The following is a 26,084-nucleotide window of genomic DNA, read 5'->3' as shown; positions in this document are numbered from 1 at the left end:
AAAAAAAAAAAAAAAAAAAGAGACAGTTGCTTTAAATATCTTTGTCAGAGAATACTAACATCTGTCATCTTTGTGCTATAGATAGACTGCTTTTTTTTAATATATAAAAAATGAACTTGTGATTTTCTTGGTTCTTGGCATGACAATTGGCTATTTTGAATAAACACCCAATTGCCCCTATGAAGGGAGCTACAATGTGGACGTTTCAAGATGCTGGATCTGACCTGATCCTTCAGGCTTTAGGTGACCTTTCCTGACCCAGTTTTAATGAGGGCTCGAGCCTGGCCTCATTTCCAGGAGGTGGAGGTAGAGGTCTAGGTTTTCCTCATGGCTGCAGTGATACCTGAGGTGGACAGGGCTTCACCTATTGCTGGGTGGGGTGGGACGCCAGCTGCTCACTGGAGTTTTGTGGCTACCAACAGGGTCCCTTCTTACTACTTCTGAGTGACGACGGGGGTGGCCTCATGACCACAGACAACGTGAGAGTCTACACATCCACTCCTGCAGAGTGCGGGGCTGCCAGTACAGGTGTCTGTTCCCTCTCAGCTTCAGTGTAGGTGGGGTCCCAGTTATTTCTGTGGTCTTTGGCTAAGGTCAGTGGTGACTATCTGTGAGTAGTCCTGTCTTGCTAGGTTGTCCCTTCCTGGAGCAGGATTTTGTTGAAGCTGTTTGTCTTATACTCATTGGCAGTTGTGGGTGGCCAGCTTCTTCAGCACCAAGTCTGAGCTATATAAGGCCAAAATAAAACTCAAAAAACTAATCATCCTGTCCCTTCTGGAGTCCTGAGTTTCCTGGAACAGTCTTGTTCATATATAATACCCAGGGCTTTTGGTGGTATCACAATAGGCAAATAGGGAAAAGTACGTACTCCACTTCCCCAGCCCCTGGTATTTTATAATTGTATATTATTTAGACTGTTCCAAATTTATTCCTTGATATAATCTATGATTTTTTGAATTAGAAATGTAAAAAGCAGGGCTGGGGATTTGGCTCAGTGGTTCTGCTGCCTGCCTCAAAAGCGCAAGGTGCTGAGTTTGATCCCTGGTACCTAAAAAAAAAAAAAAAAAAAAAAAAAAAGACAAACACACAGCCTTTTGGAAGCCAGTGTATTGGTTGGAAGAGGGATGAAATACCTAAATCAGGCAAGAGCATCTCCTTCCTTCCACTAACAAAGTTCATCAAGTCATGCAGGATTACTAATCATGTCATACTCTGTGGAACTCTCCTGAAGGCCTAAAGTGAGGGGCAACAGGTATTCAAGGGAGAAGATTCTTCCAGAAAGCTAAATCTGGTTCAGTTCATTAGCTCTTCTGTTCTTTCAGGCTAGAAGTCAGCTGCCACTCAGCAACCACTTGCCACTGAAAGCCCAGGCAGGAGGTGACATATGGACATATTAAAGAGATATGATTTCTGACTTCCAGAAAGATGGTGAAGTAAGCAGAAACAAATCAGCATCTCCAGGATTCTGCATATAGACACTGGAAAATGACTTGGGAAAGAAAAGGAGGGAGATAGATCCCTGGGACCCAGGAAGTATCTGAAGGAAAAACTGGAGTCTACAAAGAAATTAAAGAGACAGACCACAATGCAGAAAAAGGAAAAGACAAGTTATACTATCTCCCCAGATCCTTGCTTATGAAGTGAGAAAGGAGGACTGAATCTGTAGAGACACAGTGAAAGTGGGCAACTCCAGAGGCTTCCAGGGAGAAACACATCAGTGGCTGCTGTGTGCTACAAAAGCTGGTGAGTGACTCCAGTCCAAGTGACTGTCATGTCTCCTGGAAAGTATGCTTGCTCAAACACCATTTTAGGGAGGGTCCAGTTGATCCTGGGACTCAGAGCAGCCCTGGGGTTGTCTTCCTTTCAGGGATGCTGGGATTAAACTACCATAGTGACTGGGTGAGGGGCAATCACAGGAGGTGTCCATGGTCAGGGAGCAATGGTCAGGCTGGCAAGAGACACCCATAGTGTCATAAGCTAAACAACTCAGGGCCCGAATCCATGACTAGATGTCAAGTTCAGCCTGAACTTTAGTGGATTTGATAGTCCCAGAACCATGCCTAATCATGCTTTTAGCTTGCTGAGATTATCCAGCATGGATCTGGGCTCTGACTGCCTCTTTTGTTTACCAGTAAGAGCAGAGTCATGCCTTGAATTGGACACTGCCACAAAACTGTAGACCCCAGAAGATAACCACAAGCTTAAAATCACAGGGAAACTTCATTTTTTTTCCTTTGTTTTTGGTTACTTAAAAATTTTTTTGTTCATTTGGTTTTTATTTTGTTTATTTTTCTGGGATCTTGACTATTATACACTTAGATTTTTTTAAATCACTGTTAGTTAAGAGTCCTATGTGCCTCACTTATCTGTATGTCAAATTCTTTTCCCCTGCTTGGGAAGTTTTCTGCTGTTTCTTCTGTGAACAGTTATTTTAATGTTGTCTACACTATCTCTTGTTTCTTCATTGACTCCGTTCAGTCTTATGTTATTCTTCTATGCATTATCCAGCAGCTGTGGGATTGATTTCTTGTTGACCCTTGGTATTTTTAAGAAATCTTTCTTTTCCTCTTCACTAATCACAATCCTGTCTTCTATATCTGATATTCTGTCCTTACATTGGCTTATTCTGCTGTGTAAACTTTCAGTGGAGTTTTTAGTCTCCTGGAAATCTGTTTGTATCTGTTTTATGGATTCCATTTGCTTCCTATGTCGGGATTCCATCATGTTCCTCAGCTTCTCTATTTTTTTTTAACCTGTGTCTGCTCTAGATTTATTAATCATGTCTTGCACTATGGACACAATCTCTGTTGTTATCTGAGAAATTATTTCTGATTTTATTTTCTCCAGATCCTCTTTCATTGTCAGTTCAGGGAGTCCAGGTGGCTGAGTTTCAGATTGTTGCATCTCATTGCTCCTTTGGTGCTGCCTTTGCTGGTCTAGAAGTCTGGTTTTGAGTCTTGTTTAAGTGTCTTCTCATTTCAACAGATGCAGCCTGCTGCACCTTTGTTGAAGTGACTCTTTGCTTGCCCAGTGAGCTTCAATTCTCAGCAAGCCTCATAGAGGCCTTCTCTGCTGCTTACCACTGAGCCAATTCCTGGGTTCAGAATGATGGCTTTCTGGATCTCTGCACTGTGCTGTTATCTGCATGGGGTTCTGGCTGGGGCCTGTGCACATTTAGGGATGGCATCTGGGCAGGCCTCTGGCTAGGGTTTGCACACCTGTGCAGATGTTTTCCAGGTGAGTCCTTCATTGTAGGCTGTTTGCCCAAGCTACTGTTGTCTGGGTGAACTTCTGCCTGGGGTCTGCACCCATTTACCAATGGTATCTGGGCACCTACAGAGCTGTTCGCATGCCTACAGAGCTGTTTTCTAGGCAGGCCTTTGGATGGAGCCTGCATGCACTTACTGATCTGGGTATCTGGGTGGGTGTCTCTACTTTCTTTATTTTTTTGTGAGGATGAACATGATTTGTAACTTTTTTGTTTTGTTTTATCCCTGTTTTTGTTTTTTCATTTCTTTCCTTCCCTCCTGCCTTTTTCACCAGTTTTCTGAAGCTTTGGTAATTTTCCTCTGTCCTTCAGCATTGCTTCTAATCTCTTTTACTTCTTTTGCTTCTCTATATTTTTCTTTCTCCCTTAAATTTTCTTCCCTTATGGTAAAATTGCTTTGAGTGGATTTTACTGTATATAATTTCCTGATTTGACTTAGATTTTGTTACATAAATATAAATCTTGAATCTATGGATAATTATTAGTTATCACTGTCATTTTCCAGGCTGTGTTTGATGCTACTATTGATTGTACTACTTTAGCCAAGGTGACACAGTTGTTGTGATCAAGGGATCTTCCTTGTATGCCAAATCCTAGATTGTCTGAGGGACACAAAAAATATTACAATCCACTACCAAAAAACTGACTGCTAGGCCAAACAGGCTGCAACCTCTCATCCCTAATAAAGAGAAGAGGCAGGATCCTGGAATAGACTCAAAGGTCAAGACCTAGGTATGCCTAGAAGACATGTTTGAAAAGCAATCATTTCTTAAAAAGGTTGTGATGCTAGTAATAAAACTGCCTACCATAACCAATTTATGAGCATCAATGCAGAAAACAAATAGACAAAAAGAAAAAAATAGAAAATGAAAAAACATGGAAGCAAGATGCAACCCCAGACCTCCATCTTGCCTAAGGCAAATTCAGGAGGCACTGAGGTAGAAGAAATCAAAAGCCATCCAGCTGAACTTTCTGAAGTGGTAGCAGTGGAAGTAACAAAGCAGATGTATAAGTCTCTAGATGAAAACAAAACAGAAATAATTAAATAGATATATAGATAATTTTAAAAGAAAATGACCATAATGAAGGATATGATTGGTGAATCTAGAGTTCATATAGATTAAAAAAAAAAAAAGTAGAAGAGCTCAGGAAAGTGATGGAGACTATGAAAGCCCAACATAGAATTTTTTGGATTCCATAAAATAGATTCACACAGATACCCGGGACATTAAAAATTCTATTCAGTGCTTGCTTCAGCAGCACATATACTAAAATTGGAATGATACAGAGAAGATAAGCATGGCCCCCATGCACAAGGATGACACGCAAATTCATGAAGCGTTCCATTGCTTAAAAAAATAAAATTCTATTGAAAGTCTATGCAGTAGAATCAACCAATGTGAAGATAGAATATCAGATCTGGAAGACAGGGTAGAATTAGTGATCATCAAATAAAAGACTTCTCAAATATAGTAAAGGACCATGAAAAAGCAATCCAATAGCTGCTAGATGATGCAAGAAAGTATAACATAAGATTAACTGGAATCAATGAAACAATCAGAAAATAGCAAAAAACAATACAAAATTTATTCACAGAAGTAACAGTAGAAAATTTCCCAAACATGAAAAATGAATTTGACATATAAGTGAGGCATATAGAACTCCAATTAGAAAAGCACTAGAAAAAATACCAAGGCATAGGATAGTCAAGAGTCCAGAAATTTAACAGAAGAAATATTAAAAGCTATTAGAGAAAAGAAACAAATCACCTATAATGGAAAATCCATCAGAATCATAGCAGACTTCTCAACTCAAAACCTTAACTCAAGAATATCTTGAAGTGAAGTATTTCAAGCTTGAAAAGAAAGCAATCTCCAACCCAGATTGATGTGTCTGGTGAAACTGTCTTTAAAAATTGATGGTAAAATAAGGTACTTCCATAAGGAACACCAGAAGAAGTTCATGACCACCAAACTGGCACTCCAAAAAGTCCTGAATGATATTCTTGAAAAAGACAATGAAGACAACAATTCCAAGAAGCCCACCAGAATGAATCTACCAGGCAAGGTAAGCAATTAAACAGAAGGGAAAGTAAAAGAATTAACAACAGGAAAATAATATGAGGACAAGGACAAGTCAATACCTATCAGCTGTAACCATCAATGTGAAGGGTCTCATTTTACCAATCAAAACAAAGAGATTGGCAGAATGGATCAAGAAACAATATGCTGTATATAAGAAAACATGTAGCTCAAGAAATACATAGACTGGAAGTCAAAGGATGGAAAATAATACTTCATGCATCAGGAAGCCCTTAAAAAGTCTTGGGATGGGACAATCCAAGAGGAAAAGATAGGAATCATAAATAAATAAAAACAGAAACAATCTGCTAGAAGATAGAACAGATAAAACTCTTGAAGACATAAGTATAGACAAAGCCTTTATGAACAAAACCCACATCACAGAGGAAATACAACAAAGAATCAACAGCTGAGATCATAGCAAATTGAAAAGCTTTTGAACAGTAAAAAAAAAAACACCAACAGAGCAAAGAAATCACCCACAGAATGGAAAAAGTTTTTACCAGTTACTCCTCAGACAAAGTACTAATATCTAGAATATATAAAGAACTCAAAAAAATCAGAACTCCCAAATTCAAAGACCCAATCCAAAACAGGTATCTGAAATGAGCAGACATTTCATTAATGAAGAAGTACAAACAGCAAATAAATATGTGAAAAAATGTTCAGTGTCACTAGTCATTTGAGAAATGCAAATTAAAACAACACTGAGATCTCATCTCATTCCAGAAAAACGGGCTATTATCAAGAAATCAACCAGTAACAAATACTGGTGAGGCTTTGGGGATAAAGGAACCTTTTTCCACTGTTGGTGAGAGTGTAAACTGCTGTGATCAATATGGAAATCAGTATGGAGATTCCTCAAAAAACTAAAACTAGAGATTCCATTTGACCCTAACACTCCCCTTTTAGGCACTGTCCCAAAAGAGTTAAAAGCATCATATCACAGTGATATATGAACACCCATGTTTATAGCAGCACAATTTGCAATAGCTAAATCTTGGAAATAGCCAGATGCCCATCAGTGGATGAATGGATAAACAAGATGTGGTATTTCTATACAATGGAGTACTACTCTGCAATAAAGAAGGCTAAATTTGGGCCAGGGACTTAGCTCAGTGTTTTCTCTGCCTGCCTCGAAAGCACAAGGACCTGAGTTTGATCCCTGGTACAAAAAAAAAGAAGGATAAATTTGAGACATTTGTAGGAAAATGGCTCATCTTAAGACCCTAATTTTAAGTAAAATAAACAAGACATGCAAGTTTAAGTACTGCATTTCTCTTGTGTGAGAAACCTTAAGGGTAAATAAATAAGGAGAAAAATGGAGGATAGCTGTTGCGAAGTAGGAAGAACACGTTCAAATGGGAAGGGGAACAAAGGAGGGGGAAGAGGGAATGGATGGAAGAGAAAAGAGATTTAAAAAAGAAAAGAGGATGGAAAAATGGAAACAAAGCTTCTGTAAATGAGGAGGGGAAGAAGGATTGAAGGGAGGGGAGCAGAGGGGAGGAAAAAATTAAGATATATATGTACAGGTACAAATTCCTTATGATGAATGTGTGCACTTTGTAGGGCAAATATGTACTAAATAAAACAAATTAAAAACAAGAGAGATGCTGTACATGATTTCAGCTCTGACCCAAAGGGCTCTGAGCCTCCAGCTATGCTGGTGGCAGCAGATTATGCAGGTCAAAGAACTCCCAAACACTCTCCGGAAGCTACAGGTTAAAATTCATTCATCACCAAATATTTCCCATCCTACACCTTATAAAATAGGCTGGGGAACCGGCAAATCCACAGTCAGATTTGTTTATTAGAATGCTGGTAACTGACTGGCCTATTTTTAAAAGCAAAGTTTCAGGGGATAATGACAGTTTGCCATTTAGAGGGGTAGGTGATTCACATACCTGTATTTTGACCACATTTTCTTCTTGACCATGCAAAAAGGATTTCCGAGCTTCAAATTCTTCCCTAAGCATGGGCCCTGAGCTCGTGGCCTGAAAGCGAAGGAGCAGATCTTCGGAAGCATTCCACATCTTCTCACGGATGTAACCAACTGTGACTTCCTCAACGATGTCCTGTAAGAGAGACTCTTTACAGTCAAACCTCACACATCAGATGAAAGGAGTAAGCACACATCATAGCTTCTGGAAGTTCTGTCTTTCAGAAAATGATACAGATAGCTTTTCTGTTACACTGTTAACAGTACAGTGGCCTGAGTTCTGCAGAATGTAAAGGGGATGAGGGTGAAGACTGTGAGAACAGTCTTACCTCCTCTCTTGCTCTGGCTGCTAAGATAAAAACTGCAGGGCCTGAGGTCTTGCCTTTCCACTCCTTTCCTCCCTTTCCCCAGGCTGGAGCAAGGGCCACTCAAAATGGTGCTCCAGGGCAAATAAGATATTTAGGGCAGAGAAAAGAGGATGGGAAAAGAAACAAAAGCCATTCCCAACAAGGGAACAAGAGCAAGGGAAGAGGAGGGATTATGAGAAATTTTTATGTGGGCATGAACTGTGTTTGCTTTTGCAGTTGCTGCAGGATGCAAGAAAAGACTGAGCTCCCTTCTACCACTGAACGACTATCTTTTTTGGTTGCTGTTGTTTTTAGAGACAGGGTCTCACTATGTAGTTGAGACTGACCTGGAACTCACTATGTAGCCCAGGCTGGTCTCGAACTCACAGCGATCCTCCTGCCTCAGCCTCCCGAGTGCTGGGATTACAGGCGTGTGCCACCATGCCCAGTTGAAAGACTATTTTAAAGCAAAAGCTTTAACAGAAGACATATTCACATTCATTGAATGAAATCAGTGTGACTCCAGGTTGTTTAGAAGAAACACTTTAGAAAGAACAAGGTGAGACCCTCCACCATTTAATAATCCTTACACAGGGATGCTCAGTGTCACAGAAAGTTATATCTGGGGCATCTTTAGATGCCACTCGAGCAATTTTTTATACCAAATTTTTACTTTCCAGTGCTGCTTCTTCAGGGTTTGGTACCCTTTTCAATTGTGCATATGATTTTAGTATTGTCCATAATCTCTTTTTAAAAAATAGCACTAATAATCCATTGCTCCAATAATGTTGGCCTAAAAATTTAAGGATTTGAACATTTGAAACTAGTTAATAAACTATATTCATCACTATGTTCTTGTCATTTATAATTTTTGTCATTAAGCTATCAGACTCAGGCCACAATTTTTCTCTGATTTTTAGTACCCAATGCTCACTGAGTACTGTACCTCTGATGGTACTGCCTTTTAACCATTCTATAAGATACATATTTGTGTATTCTATTTTTTCTTCTCCAAGATAAAACACAATTGTTATTAATATTTTCTCTTAAACATTACAATGCTCTGGATCCATCAGCTATTTTAAGTAGTGGCATGGCTATTTTGAGGTAGTGTGGCATTGCTATTGTGGGGGCTTTTGGCCAGATTTACGTTGAGAATTGTATTACTTTTCTCTTGATCCTGAGACAAAATACCTGACATTCAAAAGATAAAGGGGAAGGGGTTTATTTGGCTTACAGTTTATAGTGGTTTCAGCCCAGAACTGGCTGGCTCTGAGGCTGGGATGGCAAACAAAGATCACCGAGAAACAACACGGCACACACAAGGTAGCAAAGGTAACAAGAGAGTTTAACAGCATCTCCCTGCCCCTTTTCTCTTATTCAGACAATGTAGGGCAGATAGCATTCACACCCTTCATCCTCGTGCCCTTGAGCCCAGCACTGCCTCATGAACCAATTCCAGCTTCACACACCCTAGATCAAGCCTATGACCACACCATGCTCTGTGGGGACATCTAGACCCAAACCATAACAAGAATCAAGAGCAAAGGGCCCAGCAGAATGATTCAAAACATTGTGAGTTTCACCAGGAAGAAAGCTCCAGGAAAGTTGTGGCCTGCAAAGATGGAACAGAGGAGAAATTGGTCACAGAAAGACTAGCAAGAAAAACCCAAGTATTTCAGAAGACAACAGAAAAGATGTCCTGAGGACGCCACAAGAACCAGTGGGACTTCACCCTTTTAAAGGGCAAAAGACTTTGCACCATGTTCCAGAATGGTGGTAGTCTAGAGAATTTGTTCCTTGGGATTGGATTCAGAGTGCTCAGCAGACCAGGCTCTTGACCCCTACAGCTGAGAGAGAAGGAAGCCTGGGTACTGCTCCAGCTGGCAGCAGACTTTGGCATCATCCACATGGTGCTGGTTTTAGGTACAAGCAGAATATAAGAGTTGTGAGGTCAGGAAGGCTTACACCCAGATTTCAGAAGGCCCAGGAGGCCAGGCAGTGTGCCCTTGAGAGGGCATTGTGTGAAGCTGTGCGTGTAAAGCCCAAGGTGCAGTGGAGACCTCAGAAGTTTGGAGAAGCCAGAAGTGTGGATCATCTGAGGAAAACTGCAAGGAGGAAGCAGAGCTGGCCCAAGAGAGAAGCCATGGGAGCTACAAGCACCAGCAGGGCCATAGGGACTGAGCCAGGCAAGCCCTCCAGAGTTCAGATCTCGTCACAGATCGTCTCAGATGCTAGACATGGAACTACAGGACTTAATGTTTGCCTTGCTGGACTTTAGATTTGTTTCTTCCCTGTTCCTTTGTATCCCCCTATTTGTAACTTTTGGAATGGAAATGTCTATCTTGTGCCACTGAATGTTGGAAGTGTTGAACTATCTTTTCATTTGTAAAAGAGCCTGCACCTAAGAGTTTGCCTTAAATCTCAGAGGAGATTTTGGATTTGGACTTTTCAGCAATGCAAGAAAATGTTAGGACTTTGGCAATTCTTGGAGACGGACTAAATGCCTTTTGCATAAAGGGATGTGCATGAGTCTTTCAGGAGCTGGGAGTGGAATGTAATAGATGTGTCTAGTTATCCCCCAAAATCCTCATGCAGTCAAGAGGGGAGGCTTTTTCAGAGGTGGCTGGATCTAGAATGTGTGATGCTGAGGGTTAGGGCTTGTGTCTAGATGTCTCCCCACAGCCTCATTTGGTCATAGGTGGGGCTTTTCTGAAAAAGGTGGCTGAACCTAGAGGGTGTGACTGATTCACAGCGCTCTGGTAGGATTAAGGGTGGGACTAAATCAGTCCAATGATTGGTTTGGCACCTACCCTAATCCCAGTAGTTTAGATGGAATATAAAAAGGGCAGAAAGACTCTGCTAAAGTCCTTTGTTTGCTTTACAACCTTCTGCCCACTATGAACTGTTTCTCCTCTGTGATCCTTATCTGCCACGTCACCCTGCCTTAGAGTTAGCTGACTGTGGAGTGAAACCCCTATAGACCATGAGCCAAATAAACCTTTCCTCCTTTAATTTTGGATGTCGAGTATTTTGTCTCAGCAAAGAGAAAAGTTACCAAAACCATGATTATCTTGGAAAAAGTAAACAAAAGTTTACCAGTCCTGTTCTTTGCCAAACCCTGACTTATGCTCCTGAATCATCCCAGAAATGGTGGAGATCAAGAATGGCAGATAGTCCCTATCCAGCATTTTGTTGGAAAAAAAAGACATTTTGGTTGTAAAGATATGTTAAGTTGTAGGTTGAGGATGGGTGGAATAAAACATTTTGAATACTCACAACTAAGAAATTATTACTAATCAAACTGAATTGTATCAAGGAAAACATGAGGATTGATTTCTTAGGGTAATCTACCATAACAAATAAAGTGCAAAAACTTTCTTCCCCCCTCATCTGCATGGCTTTGTTAATGGCAAGATGGAAAAAACAAGTTATAAGGCAGCCAGATTGAACTGCATTTCTTAAATACTTTCTTCCAGATCCAGTCTTCAAGTCATTCTATTAGTTCCTTCCATCACTTCTGTGACAGAAAATCCACACACTTATCTTCATATGGTATACTTTTTCATCAACACCTACCTCAATTTCTTCTCCCATGAGCCATGACTCCTTAGGTACCCACGATTCAGGTGTGACCCAGGAACTCTCATTCAAATCAATGTTGTAATAATAGTCATATTTCTCTTGTAGGTTGAGTTTGAGCCATGAACCTTCTGTAGGCACTAAAGAAAAAGTATTTGTTAAATTGCACAAAGGAAAACAGGACCATTACACATTAGTAGTATAGTTTCTTCATTATATAAAATAATCTAATGAATGTTTTTAATCAAGCAAGCATTCAGTTAAAGTCCAAGTTAAAGTCATTAAAATGACTCAATAAGATGGAATGAATTCCATGTATTTAATAAAGCCTGCTAAGCCAACAAAAAGGAGGAGAAACAAATGTACAATACCAGCCCCGGCTCCCAAGTGTTTCATGAGAGTGTCAGGAGCCAAACTGACCAAAAAGAAAAAACAAACAAGAAACAGATGTTCTGGGTAGATGTGAACCACACCACAGTAGACAGAGGAGGCCAATGAGCAAGATCCTCTTTACTCATGAAGATTCCCAGCAATTTCTCCCAGGAGGACTGTGGCCCATATTTAAGGAGTGATCCAGTGATCCCCATTTAAGTGAATCACCTTTGGAAACAATTGTATTCTAATTATAAAATGATGGACACACACCAGAAAGGTCAACCAAGTAGGGAAAAAGAAAAATATCAATGCTCAGGAAGAAGAATGGGTCTCTTTTCAAATGAGTAGTCAGCTAGCTCTTTGTGTGTTGGTGGACTTTTGTATTCGGCATCTTTCAAGTACCATATCTTTTCAAAGTTCATTTATGAGGCAGTGTGTATTGGTTCTTCATTCTTTGTGGCTGATAATACTCTATTGTACATATATATATATATCACATTTTGTCTATCTATTCTTAACATTCTCTATATATTGTATGATCATATACTAGTCTCAGAAATAAGTGAGAAAAATTGTCAGTGTAAAATATGTTTATATAAGAGTAGTAAGAGAATAACTCATATTAGGCAAAATATCCTTATATACTGTATTTTCTCAACTCAGTGATGCTACCCCTGAGCCATGCACTGCCACTGAGTTAATCACAGCTTTCTAAAAAAAAAAAAAAAAAAGGAAACAAAGAAAAAAGAAAGCACGGGAAAAGACGTACCTAAAAATTTTGTCATAAATGAGAAAAGAGCATCCTGGAAATGCTCATTTGAGAATATTACTTATTTTAAAATTAAAATACAATACCACAGAAGCCATCCCATTTTAAATGATATTTAGTTTGTGCTCAGTAACAACAAAGCTTACCACTCTGAGATTTGCTTTCCTTTGCTTTCATCAGCTCCTTGTAGTAGCCATCAGCACATTCAGGGATAATATTTTGTGCATTAGAAGCAGAAGATTTCAGTATAGACAAAATATCATCTGACTTTTGTTCCTCCAAACACCGATTGACCTCGATGACCAGCTTAGCCCCTGGGTAATGAAATAACTTTCTTTTAGTGCTTATCTTCTACTTAGTCCATAGGCAAACAAAAATATAACTCAACCTTTGAGGAATGAATTAGTAACAAACCTTTTTACCCTTTGAGAGTATGTACCACATATGCCTGAGCCATTCAGCAACTCACTTACTAGGTTGGGCTGTAAGAAGAATAGGATTCTACGGGAGCCTATTATATTAAAAACTGTGGGTATAGCTCAGTGATTGATAGAGCACTTGCCTAGCATATGTGAGTCCCTGGGTTCAGTCCCTAGTACCGCCCAAAAAAGAAAAAAATGAGTGAAAAACATCACAATATTTCCTGGATTGTCTTGTACGGTATCAAGGCATTGCCTGCTGTACTAAACTATGAGATTGGGTGATTGCACACCCAGAATAGATAAGCAGCCCTGACGTAGATAGTATCAATATTTGAGAACTAGCTTTATGAAAGCATTTATTGTAAGATAGAAGTAATTCTATTTAAGCTATGGCAGTCCTGATCTTTACTGTGTCACTATTTTTGAAAAGTTGTCATGAGCAACCTAACTAAACGCTCTAGAAAGACACAGCTCATGGGTGTGTGCTACAGAGTCCAGAAACTTAATCCTAGACAAGTTTAGATCAAACAAGTGTTTTATCCAATTTCAAATTAATTCCCACCTCTCCTCAAAAATAAAATCATATTAACCCCTTTGTTTAATAAAAAAGTTGACGCAATGAATTCTTTATTATCCGTTACCTGCAGTTTCAGGTAAGCATGGTTTTGCCTAGCCCATGGAACTACTGTTTAAAAAAAACTGGAAGAAGACAGGAGAAAGTACTTCTCAGGTTGAAAAAATCTTGAAGAAAAAAGAAGGGAGAAATTGATTTTTTTCTCTTGTTTTCTGACACATGTCAGATACTAGCAAGTGTGTAAGACACATCATTAGTATCTTCACAAGTGTATGGCGCTTTGAGGCAGGTGGTGCAAGAGGAAGAGGTGACTTTTGGCAGCTTGAGGTTGGAGCTGTATAAGTGGGAGGAGCACAGAGGTGAAAAGAGAATTTAGCAAATTCCAAGGCTGCGAGGCCCAGGTCCAGCAGCAAGCTTTGTGCTTATGGAGGTGCATGACAATCACGTGGTCCACAGTCTTCCCCTTTCCTGTGCTCGCAGAAGAGCTTCGCAGGACAGAGAAAAATGAAGAGCTGACATTTGACGATCCAAGGGTAGCAGAAGGAACAAATAAAGGACAAAGAAGAATTCTCACATGAACAATGCATGATTGTTTCATCAAATGAACACAACAAAATATAATGTTCCCTAAAATTCAGGACTATAAAAGCACAAATGCGTGGCATACAACTGTTCTCTATCACTGAGTGAGGATGTTAGTCCACATGTCAGTTTCCAGTACTGGCTCTCATCTGAATAGTGTTGTTTTTCCATGAAAATCTTAAAGTGTCTCAGAGGACACCCTAACAGAACAAATTCTCTCGCTCCCTTTGCTCAGTCTGTGATCTGCATTTGCTGAGAGCTGCCCGAAGTTTTCATGTCACTGAAACTGTACCATGAAATAGAGAGTGACACTTCAAAGGATGGGGAGTGGCTGGGCCCAATGCCTCTGCTTTTTTGTTTTCCCTTTTCCTCTAGTGCCTCTGCCACTGCCACTGTTTACTGACACCTGCGGGGCTGCCTATGGCAGTCTAAAATCTATTGCTGGGAATCTGTGGCTTCTGCTGAACTACGACTCAAGAAGAGAAGCCACCACTGACATTAGAACTATGCCTATGAAAAGAATAAATGGCTGCAGGTGGCTGTCCCAAGGTCTGCAGAGAGGAAAGCAGCACAGATCCAATGTGCAGGCCTAAAGGCGGCATCCATTTTGGTCAGTCTGCTGCTTACTCTGTGGCTGTGGTGAAGTCCCTGACTGTGGAGGATGTCAGATAAATGACCTGCAAAAAGTCATGTATGCTTCTGCAGAGAAGCAAAATGAGAGACAGCACACAGATTTCCAAAGAGATTCAAAAAGCCTTGCTTTGAATCTTAAGTGCCATAGGTATTCTGTGTGTGTGCGGGGGTGGGGGAGCACCTTTCCAATAGTGCAAATGCTGGTTCTTGAGAACAGGGTATAAAACACATGTCTAAAGCACAGATCTATGTAGATACATAGGCAGATAAAGTGTATCTGTGGCAGTAACATTTCACCGTGAGAAGAGATTAGGGGAAATTTTTACGAAGCTTTCTTGGAGTGCAATCATGAAACAAGATTGAGAAACACTGCTTTAAGGGGTCAAATGTTGAGGCAAACCTACTTGAAGCAAGCATGATGCTCCATTGTAAACGAACACTGAGCCAAGATGAAGAAGACTTGAGCTACTCTGCCCTTTTAAATCCTGCCTGTGGTGAAATATATAGGCCAGCACATTTCCTTTTATCAAATTATCTGGGATGCCTGCAACATGTTACCAGAGTCTCTGTTTCAAGTCTTCATGCAAAGGATGAAGAATGCTTTAAAAGCAAGATTATGTTTCTGTTGAAAACCCAACATTCCCATTCCAACATCTGAATATAGATAGTTTTAACCTTGAAAAAATGCTGGTGCTGTTATATATTGTAGAAGAAAGCACAGTAATTCTTGCAAGGGACAGGACAGAGGGAGGATTTCAGATGTACAAGCTCAAAAGTACACAAAATCACCCATATCTGAGAAAAGTTCTTACTTTTACAGTTTGTAGAACCTTGAATCTCAATGTGACATACAGAATCAACATTTGCAGGTCAAATGAAAGAACAATAATGAATAAAAGGGATAAAATAACTTTTGAATTGGTTTGATCTCTAGGAAAAAAGGTCTAACTATTTTAGGCTATTTGAATATCTATATTACAAGTGAAATTTCTCTTTAGGCGATGGCTGCTTTTGGTTTGATATGTAAATTTAAATTTTCTATATATCCATTTCAACTGAAGCATTTTAATATGCAAATTAAATATCTTATATATACATCCCAACTGTATTACTTTTTTCCCTTAAGCATTATAATGCTGAAAAGGAAAGACTTCAAATTTCCTAAGGGTATAAAAGTTCAGGTTAGAGAAATCCACATATTTTTCCAAGCTGGAAATAAAAACCAGATGTTCTTCCCAGATTCTTCCAAAGTTTGAAAGCACATCTGTGAAGTAAGATTAAGCCCTCTAAGGCTCTAGGACTTGCAGAACAGAGGCAAATGCCATGAATGGGCAGGGTAATGAGCTGTATACGTGTAGGAGTCTCGTTCATGTAGTCCCTTCATGTAGGGTTCATCCACGGAGAGACTATTAGCATACAATTCAAATTAGAAGCTATTTCAGATTGCCACATGAAGTTTCTTACTCTTCCTTCTTGAAATCAGAGGTTTAAGATAAAATAACACTTTTTATCATTTGAACAAATGAGAGGATTCTGTGAGCTGCTGCCTGTCTGTTCCAGTTATGCATCCTGGAACTGGAGAAGTAACCTGGGATGGGCTTAGGGACTCACTGGACCTACAGTTGGATTGATCTGCACTTAAACTACACTTATCACCTGGCTCCCAAGAGCCCCAATTTTCACAGAGACATTTTGGGTCACCCAGAGTTAGTGTTAGTCCAGAGCCAGTGTCCAGTGCTCCTGGGAATGTCCAATCATGCCCTTTTTTTTCTAGCACAGCCGCTCAGAAGAAGATATAGGTCCCTTGGGGGAAAGGCTGATAGATGAACAGTGTGATTTTTCTGCAATGTAGCATAACTCTTTCTCAAGAGGACTTGACTTCCCCTTCATTCAAGGGGCTCAGGGCATGTAAACTAGCTCCAGTTTGGGAACCCAGGGACCCTGACTCTGTCTTTATGATACAAGTTAGATTTCACTTTATTTGACCTAAAACTCTTCCACTTCTACATATTAATACTAGTAGGTTCCTCTTCTAGGAATATCAGGATTAGTTAGCCAGCTCTACAAGTCTGTCCCAGTCACTTCTCTGACTGCATTCAGCACAGTATCCATGCCCAACTTACCTTAGGGCTACGTGTAGACACCTGGCTTTCCCAGCCTACCTGCATAGTTTGGATTCCTGCCCTTCATGATCTTGTGAGCCAATGCCTTAAAGTAAATATCTATATACAGGGGCTGGGGATTTAGCTCAGGGTGCTGCTGCCTTCCTCACAAGCACAAGGTCATGAGTTTGAGCCTCAGTACCAAAAACAAACAAACAAAGCTATATACACACTCCCCTCTTTCCTTCCCTCCCTATTATCCCAAGTGACAGAGACAGGCATGGAAAAGAGAACAGAGACAGGCACTTACTGAGATGAAATGGGCCAATTTTCTAGGGATCAAGAGAAAAAAGTATTTGATTCAAATATAAAATCGGAGAGCTTGCAGTGCATTTCTTTACTTTCTGGACTTTTTTCCAGCACCACTGCGAAATTTTGTTGGAGCTACCACCAAACCACTAAAAAGTGAGCAATCACCTGCACATATTTTTATATAACAATGCATCCAAAAACTGAAACCTGCTCGGAGAGACCAAACCTCTCCAGAAAAGAAACACTGCAGACTTCAGGCCCATATCCAAACATAAGGCAGGCTGGTGTGGCAAGGAAAGGAAGGCAGGTACTCACACTGCTTTGCTCTGTCCTCGTCCAGGTTGGCTTCATGGATGGCTTGCTGTATCTCCTCCAGCCAGAGGACTTTAGAAACACACTCAGCATCCTGCAAACAACATCACAGAATCATAGGCAGATGGTGAGTGAGGATGGGACAGAATCAACAATTGCTGTTCAGTAGCTCCTTGATTAAAACTCCCACAAGTTCTTCCTCAGCATTATACCACAGCACTACTACTGCATGCAGCACGCACTACTAACGAACTGACCCGGTCCGTTTGCTTCTCTCTTCTGTCCTGCCACCCTGAATCCAGCACCCCCATCAGCTCCTGCGTGGACAGCAGCACTGGTCTGTTTGCCTTTGCTGGTTCTGAGGATGCTCTGAACCAGGACCTGCACTGGCCTCCACAGAGAACCACATGATCTCTTTTCAAAATCTCCTCACACCCCTCCCCTATGTGACCTCCACCACAGGCTGCATTCTGCAGTTAGAAGGAGACACAAGCTCTTGGACCACAGAGCTCCAATGATCTGGTCCTGCCTACCCTACACCTCCCGACTCCTCTGTTTGTGCTCCAGAACTCTACGAGCTTCCTTAAGAACACATCACCTACTATTTTTTCTGTGTTCAGACCTCAACTCAAACGCTACCTCTTCCCAAAAGCTTCCCTGGCTACCTACTCAAGCATTCTCTCCCCCAAGCACTTGTTTTTGTATGTGTTTGTGATACACAGTAATTACACTTATCTTGGGGAATTGGCACAGAGACATATCTCATCTTGATCGGTTTTACTTCCTCTCCCGTCCATCCTTTGCTCCCCTTCCCATCTTCACAGAGTCTGCCTCCCTGTTTCCTAGCGTCTATTTTTCTATTTTGTTCTTACTTATAGTTTGGGTTTCTCATATTTAAGAAAGCATATGACATTTGACCTTCTGTGTCTGGTTAATTTTACTTAACATTATGGTCTCAAGATCTATCCATTTTTCTAGAAATGACCCAAATTTAACCCTTTTCATGGCTAAGTAGTACTGTGTTGTGTATAAATACCGTTTTCTTTATCCATTCATCTGGACTCCTAAGAACTCAATAACTACAGATCCCAAACTATTGCCAGGGTGCCCCAGAGTGTCATGTGATTAAGAACAACCCAGCAGCAAGACATATAAATTACAGCCCCATCATTAACCATGTTACACCTTAATGCTGCTGGGCTGCTCTGAACCACTGGTGGTACAAGCCAATGGGAACATGTTAAATTTGAAGGAAAAAGAGTGATACTCAACATTTGTCAGACCCAGGGACAAACAAAACAAAACAAAACCCCAGAAGATGGTGACTGCCCTCTAGGAGCTAACAGTCTAGCGAAAGAGACAAATATGTCCAGAAATAATTATAATGTAATATGATCATGGTGTTAGCTGTAGACATATGATGGACACATACACAAGAAGGAGTTAAACTGTGCTTTGAGTCTTGGATTACAGGAGAAAAGTCATTAAGGATCGCTTCAGACAGGAAGTGATAGGGCTCTACGTATGGGGCCATTGGGGCACCAAAGCTACTGCCAGAGAAAATGTCATTTTACTGTTCAAGTTGTCATGCTCAGCAGTGACGACCCCAGCAGCTGCTGCTCTTCCCAAGCTTTAAGATACCCAGAGACAACAAAGAGTTTTACTTTCCAGCTATAGCTGTGTGGATCACACAAGCTATACAGCGAATGCTAAGTGTGGACCTTAAAGAAACTAATAGTCCGGTAGGTTCAAAGTCTCTTTAAATGACCATGGCCTGGGGACCCCCACGGAACTGATGAAGTAAAGCACACCACTGTGACTGTGTGCTGCTCAGAACATGGATTTCTTAGCAATGAAGCATCTGGATGAAGACATACCAGGGGACCTGCTGATTCAGAGTCCCTATACTATTTTATGCACTGTTGGGATGTTAAACCAGATACTCAGATTTCAGTTTTCATGTTCTGTGGTGGAATCAGCCTTCTACGGAGGAGCCTAAGCTGCAAAAAGTGTGGTGGAAAAGTATCCATTACTAGGGATCTGTGCCATGATTACTGCTGTACGATCCTCAGGATTTGAAGTACATTTTGCAAGGGTCTTAAAGAGGGCACACACTTCCCTTGGCTTCCTGCAAGTGTTGGAGGCCTCCGCACGTCTGTTGTGGTCAAGGACACAAAGGGCAGCGAGAAAGGCTTTCTGGTGGCAGCGGCCATTGTCCTTCCTGCACTGCTTCAGTGAAACTGTTTGCATCACCTTTTCCTCCGGGGAGACCCTTCTCCTATGTGTTCCCACAGATCTCTATGGATTACTTAGCCAAGACATGATATCCAGCCAGCCAAGAGAAACAACTTTGAAAGAGAGACTCAATGGTGTGCAATCTGAGTCTTAAGCTATTCCAACTGCATGTAAACAGTCTGCATAGAGTCTTAAATCAATCCCAGAAGGCAGCCAAAGCAAATAATAGCAACAACAAACTAACTGCATGGCAAATTATAGTTAATTTATATAATTATGATTATAGCAATTATCAATATGAGTGAATTACTAATATGCATATTTAATGTGGGCCTGTTTGAGGTCAAGCTATACTGTTTTACAATGAAGAAATTTTACTGATACATATATATATTATGCATAGATCATGTACACAAAAGGTACAGAAATTATACGGTACTAAAAAATCATATGGAGCTACAGTATGAAGTAACAAGGGATAGGGTAATGTTATAGGTTAAAGTATTAAAGCTATTTCTGTACTACTATAAATATTCTCTTGCTCAGGTACCAGGGAGAAGGATGACCCTCCTTGTTCTTTAATTCCCATATAGTATTCTGTCTCAGCAGCTCTTTTCTTACAAGAAAGGTTGAAACCAGACAGGCTAGTTCAGAACCAAGCAATGAATAACTTCTCCCATGGAATCTATTCCACAGCTCAGTGATTTCTGGGTAGTGACTGAGTGATGTTGCACTTGTACCATTCATTGCATAATTCACAGTTCTTTGCTTCAAGATTAAGCACCTACCCAATTTTAATTTCTTAAAAAATGTTTTCTTTCCATGATTGATTTGACCTATAATTATGCAATGCATTTTAAAATTTAAATTTAAGACAGGTATAGTGGCTCATACCTTCCATCCCAGCATTTGGGAAGCTGAGGCAGGAGGACCGTGGTAAGTTCAAGGCCAGCCTGAACTACATAGTGAAGCCTTGTCTCAACCCCTCCCCCCAATTAAAATTTGTAAAAGCTATGAAAATAAAAGAACAATTTCTCATTACTCACTTATTAAGTAGAAATTACGTGCTGAAACTATTTTAAGATAGGTAAAAATGAGCTGTGGGCAAGATTCAAGCTAACCATCTTCGCATCTATTTTCAGTTTCCATCTACAAATGGCTCTACACTACTGTGGTCCCTTGGGTGCACATACACACTGGGTGCGAGTGACAGCATCTGTTCAGAATGGACAGTCAGGGGTACAAGTGCAGCATATCCAGGTTCAGCCAGAGTCTTGTGCACTGCAACATGGACTGAGTCACATCCTCTTCCTGAGGGCAAGCTAATGCCTGCATCGCACAGGGCAGTGACTGAGGGGACACTGTTCCTTGATTTCACATGCTGGAGGACATTTGAGAATTGGGATTCAAGTCATTAAAATGAAAGCCCTCATATTTGCAGCTGCTGGATGACTGCTTCTGATGCCTACTTTTTGTGAAAAAGGTAAGCTGTTTCCCTCTGGGTTAGGATAGGGTTCATGTTGTAAAGAGTGAACTAAACTCAATTTCCTTCCCATCTCAGAAGAAGCACAAAAACCAGGAAGCACAGTTCGATGTCTGTTATTAATATGCACAGTCATGGAAGTGAGTACCTGTGTTTGTTCACGTCCAACCTTGTCAAGGACTAAGTGCTCTCTACCAAGACTGGGAGATGCAACTAGGGGGAATAAAACAAAACTAAACAAAAAATCACGCTCTGTAAAAGAACCCTGCTTAAACTGATAGCTGAAATCCTCAGGCTCTCTGGGAGCACAGGAGCCAAAAATCTAGGCAGCAGAGTTCCAAACAAAACAAGGTTTGTGGAAGAGATTCCTTCAAGATGCTAGTAGGGTTTGGTAGAAGTGAAAAGGGACAACTTTAGAGGAGATCAAGTAAAGGGCAGTGGACTTGCCTTCTTTGATAGAGTGGGGAAGATGAGAAGGAAGAACCTATCACCCAGAACCTGAAGTCCAGTCCTCTCAGATTAGCTCCTCCCCAAGGCCCCTTCCCAGGTTGAAAACATTTCAGAAACATTATGCCACATGGAAATCTGTATAAAGAATCCAAATAAGTTTTTTGAAAAAGAAAACAAATCAGCAGTCTTCTACAGGAAAACCAGTCTCTGAGAAATAAAAGACATATTAAGGTGAGACCAGATTAGAGTTATCAGTGGAAAATGGAGCCATGTTTACTTTTCCATAAATATAGTCACTGTTTAGCATGCTTTCAGGCACAATGTCTTGTTCCATCATAGAATTTTCTGAAAACTGACAAACCCTTGGTTTCAACACCTTTCTTATCAGATCTTACGGGAATGAAGAACACAGTCTAGAGTTGTTGCTCACTAGCTTTTTGCTTGTCTCTAAGGACTCTTCTCTCTGGGTGATGTGACACACAATCCCTAAAATGCAAAGGTGTGCTAAGCTAGAGTCATCAGTGATCACATGGAAACACAGGTGGAGAAGGAGGTCACCTTCTAAATTCTTTCCTTTTCTCTTATGTACCTTTCCTTAATGGACACCTGACCACCGCATTTGAACTACCCCAGTCATTTAAACTATACCTTCTGCACCTTGGACACAGACAGGGTGATGCGGGAAGCTTCAGTTTCACCCAGGAGAAACAAGAGATTAAAACAGGAAGAGGAACAAGCTCTGAATTAGAAACATTACTAGACAAGAACCTTGAGTATTCACAAATTCAGAGGTCATATGATAGGTCAGAACTGGAAGATTCCTGGCATTTTAAATGGTAAATAAGACATTTATTTTTGACCTAAAAGCCCATCTTAACTTTATGTCAAGTGTTACCAGGTAGTATAGGAATCAGCAGGGCTTTTCAGATTCTTATCATTCCATTTAATGAACTAGACAGAATGACTGGTGAACTTCAAAGATTAACATTGGTCTAGGGCAAAAGTGAAAAGAAAAGAAGGAGCATAAAAGAAGTGAACAGGGAGAAAGGGTGCTTGGAAGGAAAGAGAGCATACATGTCCTGCAGAAAGAATGGACCCCAGCCAAACAAGATGGCAGAGGCGCCGAAGGCAATTGCTGCCATCCCGTTGTGTCTTCAAATCATTGATACCCCTGATCTTGTGCTAGTAGGTTGGCATCAGGTGCCAGGCTTGGTGTGTTCTTGTGTCAGAAGACTGGTACAGGTCACAGGGCTTGGCTTGATCCTGAAGCTCAGGCTTCACAGCTGATGCTTTGCTTCCGTGGTTAACCTCTTCAACTGGTTGACTGTACCCAACTGCTCCAGCCATGTTGCCATACCCTAGGCTCCTACCTCAAAGGGGAATCTATTTTCTATACATGTCATTGATTAGTTTGTGTAAAAATGATGCAGTGATGAACAGGTTTGAGTATGAAGGTTTACTTCTTGAAATTTCAGGAATTAAGATGATTAACATAAACACATATCAAGCAATGCTAAATATTTATTATATAGATTTGATATATTTCTTTCCTTTTCAAAAATTCCTTTCTAATGTCTTACATCACAGCGATTTTATCTCCTGATTTTTCTTCCTTTGTTTTACAGTCTGGCATTTTTTCTAAAGTCTGCCTTGGGATTCTTTCTTCTCCTATCTCTTCCTAGGTATCTCCACCACTTCTGCTAAATTAAACAATAGCTGCTATGTAGATTAAAAATCCAGACTTCTAACTTGGTCCCTTGGAAATCCAGAATCCACTGTTAATCTTATAATTAGCCACTGGGCATTTTACACCCTAATATCCCACCAGCAACTCCACCTCTGTAATACCAAAAATGGAAATTAAAATTTCTTTCCCAATATGCTCCTTGTCTCTTGTCCGGGCTCAGGCATCCAGAGAAGTCTCAATTCATCCCACCCCCTGCTCCTCCCTCAGTGTCCAGCAGCCAATCAAATGCCAAGTTCCTTTGATAGGTGGTCAGCCTCTCAAGCTCATCTTAACCTTTCTACACCATTCCTCTAGCCCCTCTGCCTTAAATTTCTTACCTTTACAATCTATTCTCTATACTACAACCAAAGTCATCTGAAACACAATTCAAAATCATGATTATATTAGCTTCCCCTTATTGCTATAAAAATGATCACGAATGGAGTGTTTACAGCAACACAGGTTTATCAGGGTACTCTCATCTCTGGATCTTATCAAGACACATCTGCAAAGTCTCTTTTGCCAAGGGACTGGCCTTCAGGTATTCTAAGAGAGAATTTGGGGAGGAGGTGGGGTTACTTTGCCTATTACAATGGTTACTCCTCTGCCCCAGCATCTATGAGAAAGCCCATGATTATGACAGCTTAGAGGCCCGGCAGCAATCTGAGTATAATCTACTTACGAACTCTTTCTCGGATGTACCTTCGTAGCATAAGCTAATAAATTTCTATGCATGTCCCCCAGTAGTCTAACAAGGGTTGTTTACAGACAGCAATGGAGTTTATTTGAAACTTTATTTTATTTGTACCAATAGCACAGCAGCATGTGATAAACATTTTATGAATCAAGTTTCGTGATATTCTCAGGTCCTATGCCAGCCTACATTCTTTCCCCATTCATCACCAGCAGACTAATTCGTGACTTAAACTCCATTTTTTCTTAAGCCTTGCTTATTTTTGCTCAAGTTTATCTTTTCCTTGGCATTCTGCTCAAATACCTGAATCTGTTACCTGCTGTCTGATCACCTATGTAGCTTATGGTCACCGGACATTTGCCTTTTGTGTTTTCTGGGGCTCCTGCTACTTCTAGCAGTATTATAAACTCCTTGCATTCAAAGAGCTGTTTTTTCTAGTGTTTGTTCCTGAATGGGATGGTACAGTGCTGGGACATACGATATGTATTATGTACCTGCTGGACAACTGCCTGATCTATAATGATTTTTAAAATAAAAATAACCCTAAACTCCATAGTCACAGAAATTATGTAGCATAAAACTCATTCTATTTTCATCAAAACCATAGATTTATCTTAGCAACAAATCATGTGTTAATATTTCCTTTCAATCACAGGAAAATGACACTTCGGCAATGCCAACCTCAACTAATAAGACTTTCTGGAGATCCCCTAAATTCTTCTGTAGACTTCCTCCTTTCTGCCAGAGAAAGCTGGACAGGAGCCAAAGTAATTGTAAAAATGAAATATCTTGAAGTAAATATTTCAAATCTGCATGTGAGTAATTCCACCATGGGGAACCTGAGCAGTTCCTTAAGTTTTACAGTGATACCTACCATCTACCTGCTGGTGTTTGTGGCTGGTGTGCCAGCCAATGCTGTGACCCTGTGGAGACTTTTCTTCAAGACCAACTCCATCAACACCTTCCACACCAACCGGGCCATCGTAGATATCCTCTTTTGTGTGACACTGCCATTAAGGTAGCTTAATATCTCAGTGGGAACTGCTGGGTATTTGACTACTGAGATACTTCTTTTTTGGGGGTACCAGGGATGGAATTCGGGTCCTTGTGCTTGCAAGACCGCTGGGTGTTTGGATATCATGTGCTGGGTCATCACGATTATCTTCTATGGCAACATGCACTGCTCTATTCTGCTCCTCACCTGCATGACCATCAACCACTACCTGGCCACTGTCCACCCTTTCTTGTTCCGGAAGCTGTCCAAACGTACATTTGTTTTGCTAGCATGTGGATTGGTGTGGACAACTGCTTTCTTATCCATGCTGCCATTTTTCTTCCTTAAGCAGAAAGATTATCTAGTCCAGCTGAATTTCACCACTTGCCATGGCGTCCCCAGCACATGCGAATTTTCATCTCCCTTCCAACTCTACCACTTCATTTTGACTTTCTTCGGATTCTTGATTCCATTTGTGATTGTTATTTACTGCTACACAAACATCATCTGCAAACTTAATGCACATGATCCTAAGCTGCTGAGGTATAGCAAGGCAATTTTCCTTGTCCTCATGATTTTTACCATTTGCTTTGTTCCAAGCAATATTGCATTGCATTTGTCATTTACCATACTAACTACTATTCCAACAACACTGAAGGCTTATATGTTATCTATCTCATAGCGTTGTGCCTACGTAGCCCGAATAGTTGCTTAGATCCACTGCTTTATTTTCTCAATGTCAAAAGTCATAGATCAGCTGGGGATGTAGCTCTGTCTCAGATCACTTTCTCCACATGTGCCGGGCCCTGGGTTCAAGCCCCAGTGCTGTGGGGGAGGGGACGAGAGAGGGAGAGGCCCAGGTAAAGTTTTTTTTTAATCTAAAAGTTAAAATAGACAAAAGTTAAGGGAGACGATTCACATGCATAGAAAGAATTGTAGATCGGTCCACTTTTTATCTAACAATGGCTGAGAGCATCTTAGAGAAGAAAGAAAACTGGAAAAGATACATGCTGGAACAACATATGCATACTGCAAGGACTTCAGTTCTCCAGTTCTGCTGTTGAGCTCCTAAGAAATAGTACTTCAAATATTAAACAGTACAAAAGCTTTAAATGCTTGACCAGTATCTGAAGAATGTCAGTGCAGGAGAAATTTATTACTGTTTTCTTTATAGCAAAGGACATATTTCATTTGTCTTAAGCTC

The 26,084-nt window shown here is 40.6% G+C and overlaps 2 protein-coding genes and 1 non-coding gene across 3 annotated transcripts in view; 2 read left to right on the top strand and 1 right to left on the bottom strand.

Moving 5' to 3' along the window:
- Nucleotides 1–26,084, bottom strand: part of Iqgap2 (IQ motif containing GTPase activating protein 2) — a 233,150-nt gene that overhangs the window by 69,379 nt on the left and 137,687 nt on the right. Inside the window, exons 13-16 of the mRNA XM_010619114.2 lie at nt 17,302–17,392; nt 12,508–12,675; nt 11,215–11,357; nt 7,254–7,424 (exon numbers count right to left, since the gene is read on the bottom strand). Coding sequence (XP_010617416.1) covers nt 7,254–7,424; nt 11,215–11,357; nt 12,508–12,675; nt 17,302–17,392 — 573 coding nt within the window. The remainder of the gene's footprint in view (nt 1–7,253; nt 7,425–11,214; nt 11,358–12,507; nt 12,676–17,301; nt 17,393–26,084) is intronic.
- LOC117285579 lies at nt 4,513–4,621 on the top strand. Its single transcript, XR_004516645.1, has one exon. It is a non-coding gene; the product is annotated as a U6 spliceosomal RNA (small nuclear RNA).
- On the top strand, nt 20,953–25,649 carry F2rl2 (coagulation factor II thrombin receptor like 2). The gene is given in 8 exon segments (XM_010619141.2): nt 20,953–21,016; nt 21,095–21,156; nt 24,542–24,585; nt 24,587–24,897; nt 24,900–24,934; nt 25,005–25,496; nt 25,499–25,615; nt 25,617–25,649. Coding segments are annotated over 8 exon segments (1,158 nt in total).

The sequence above is a fragment of the Fukomys damarensis genome, unplaced genomic scaffold (assembly GCF_012274545.1).
Source record: "Fukomys damarensis isolate Sample0158 unplaced genomic scaffold, DMR_v1.0_HiC HiC_scaffold_1, whole genome shotgun sequence".
Taxonomy (NCBI): Eukaryota; Metazoa; Chordata; class Mammalia; order Rodentia; family Bathyergidae; genus Fukomys; species Fukomys damarensis.
The sequence above is the reverse complement of the archived record's forward strand: the minus strand, read 5'-3'. Positions and strand labels throughout refer to the sequence as shown.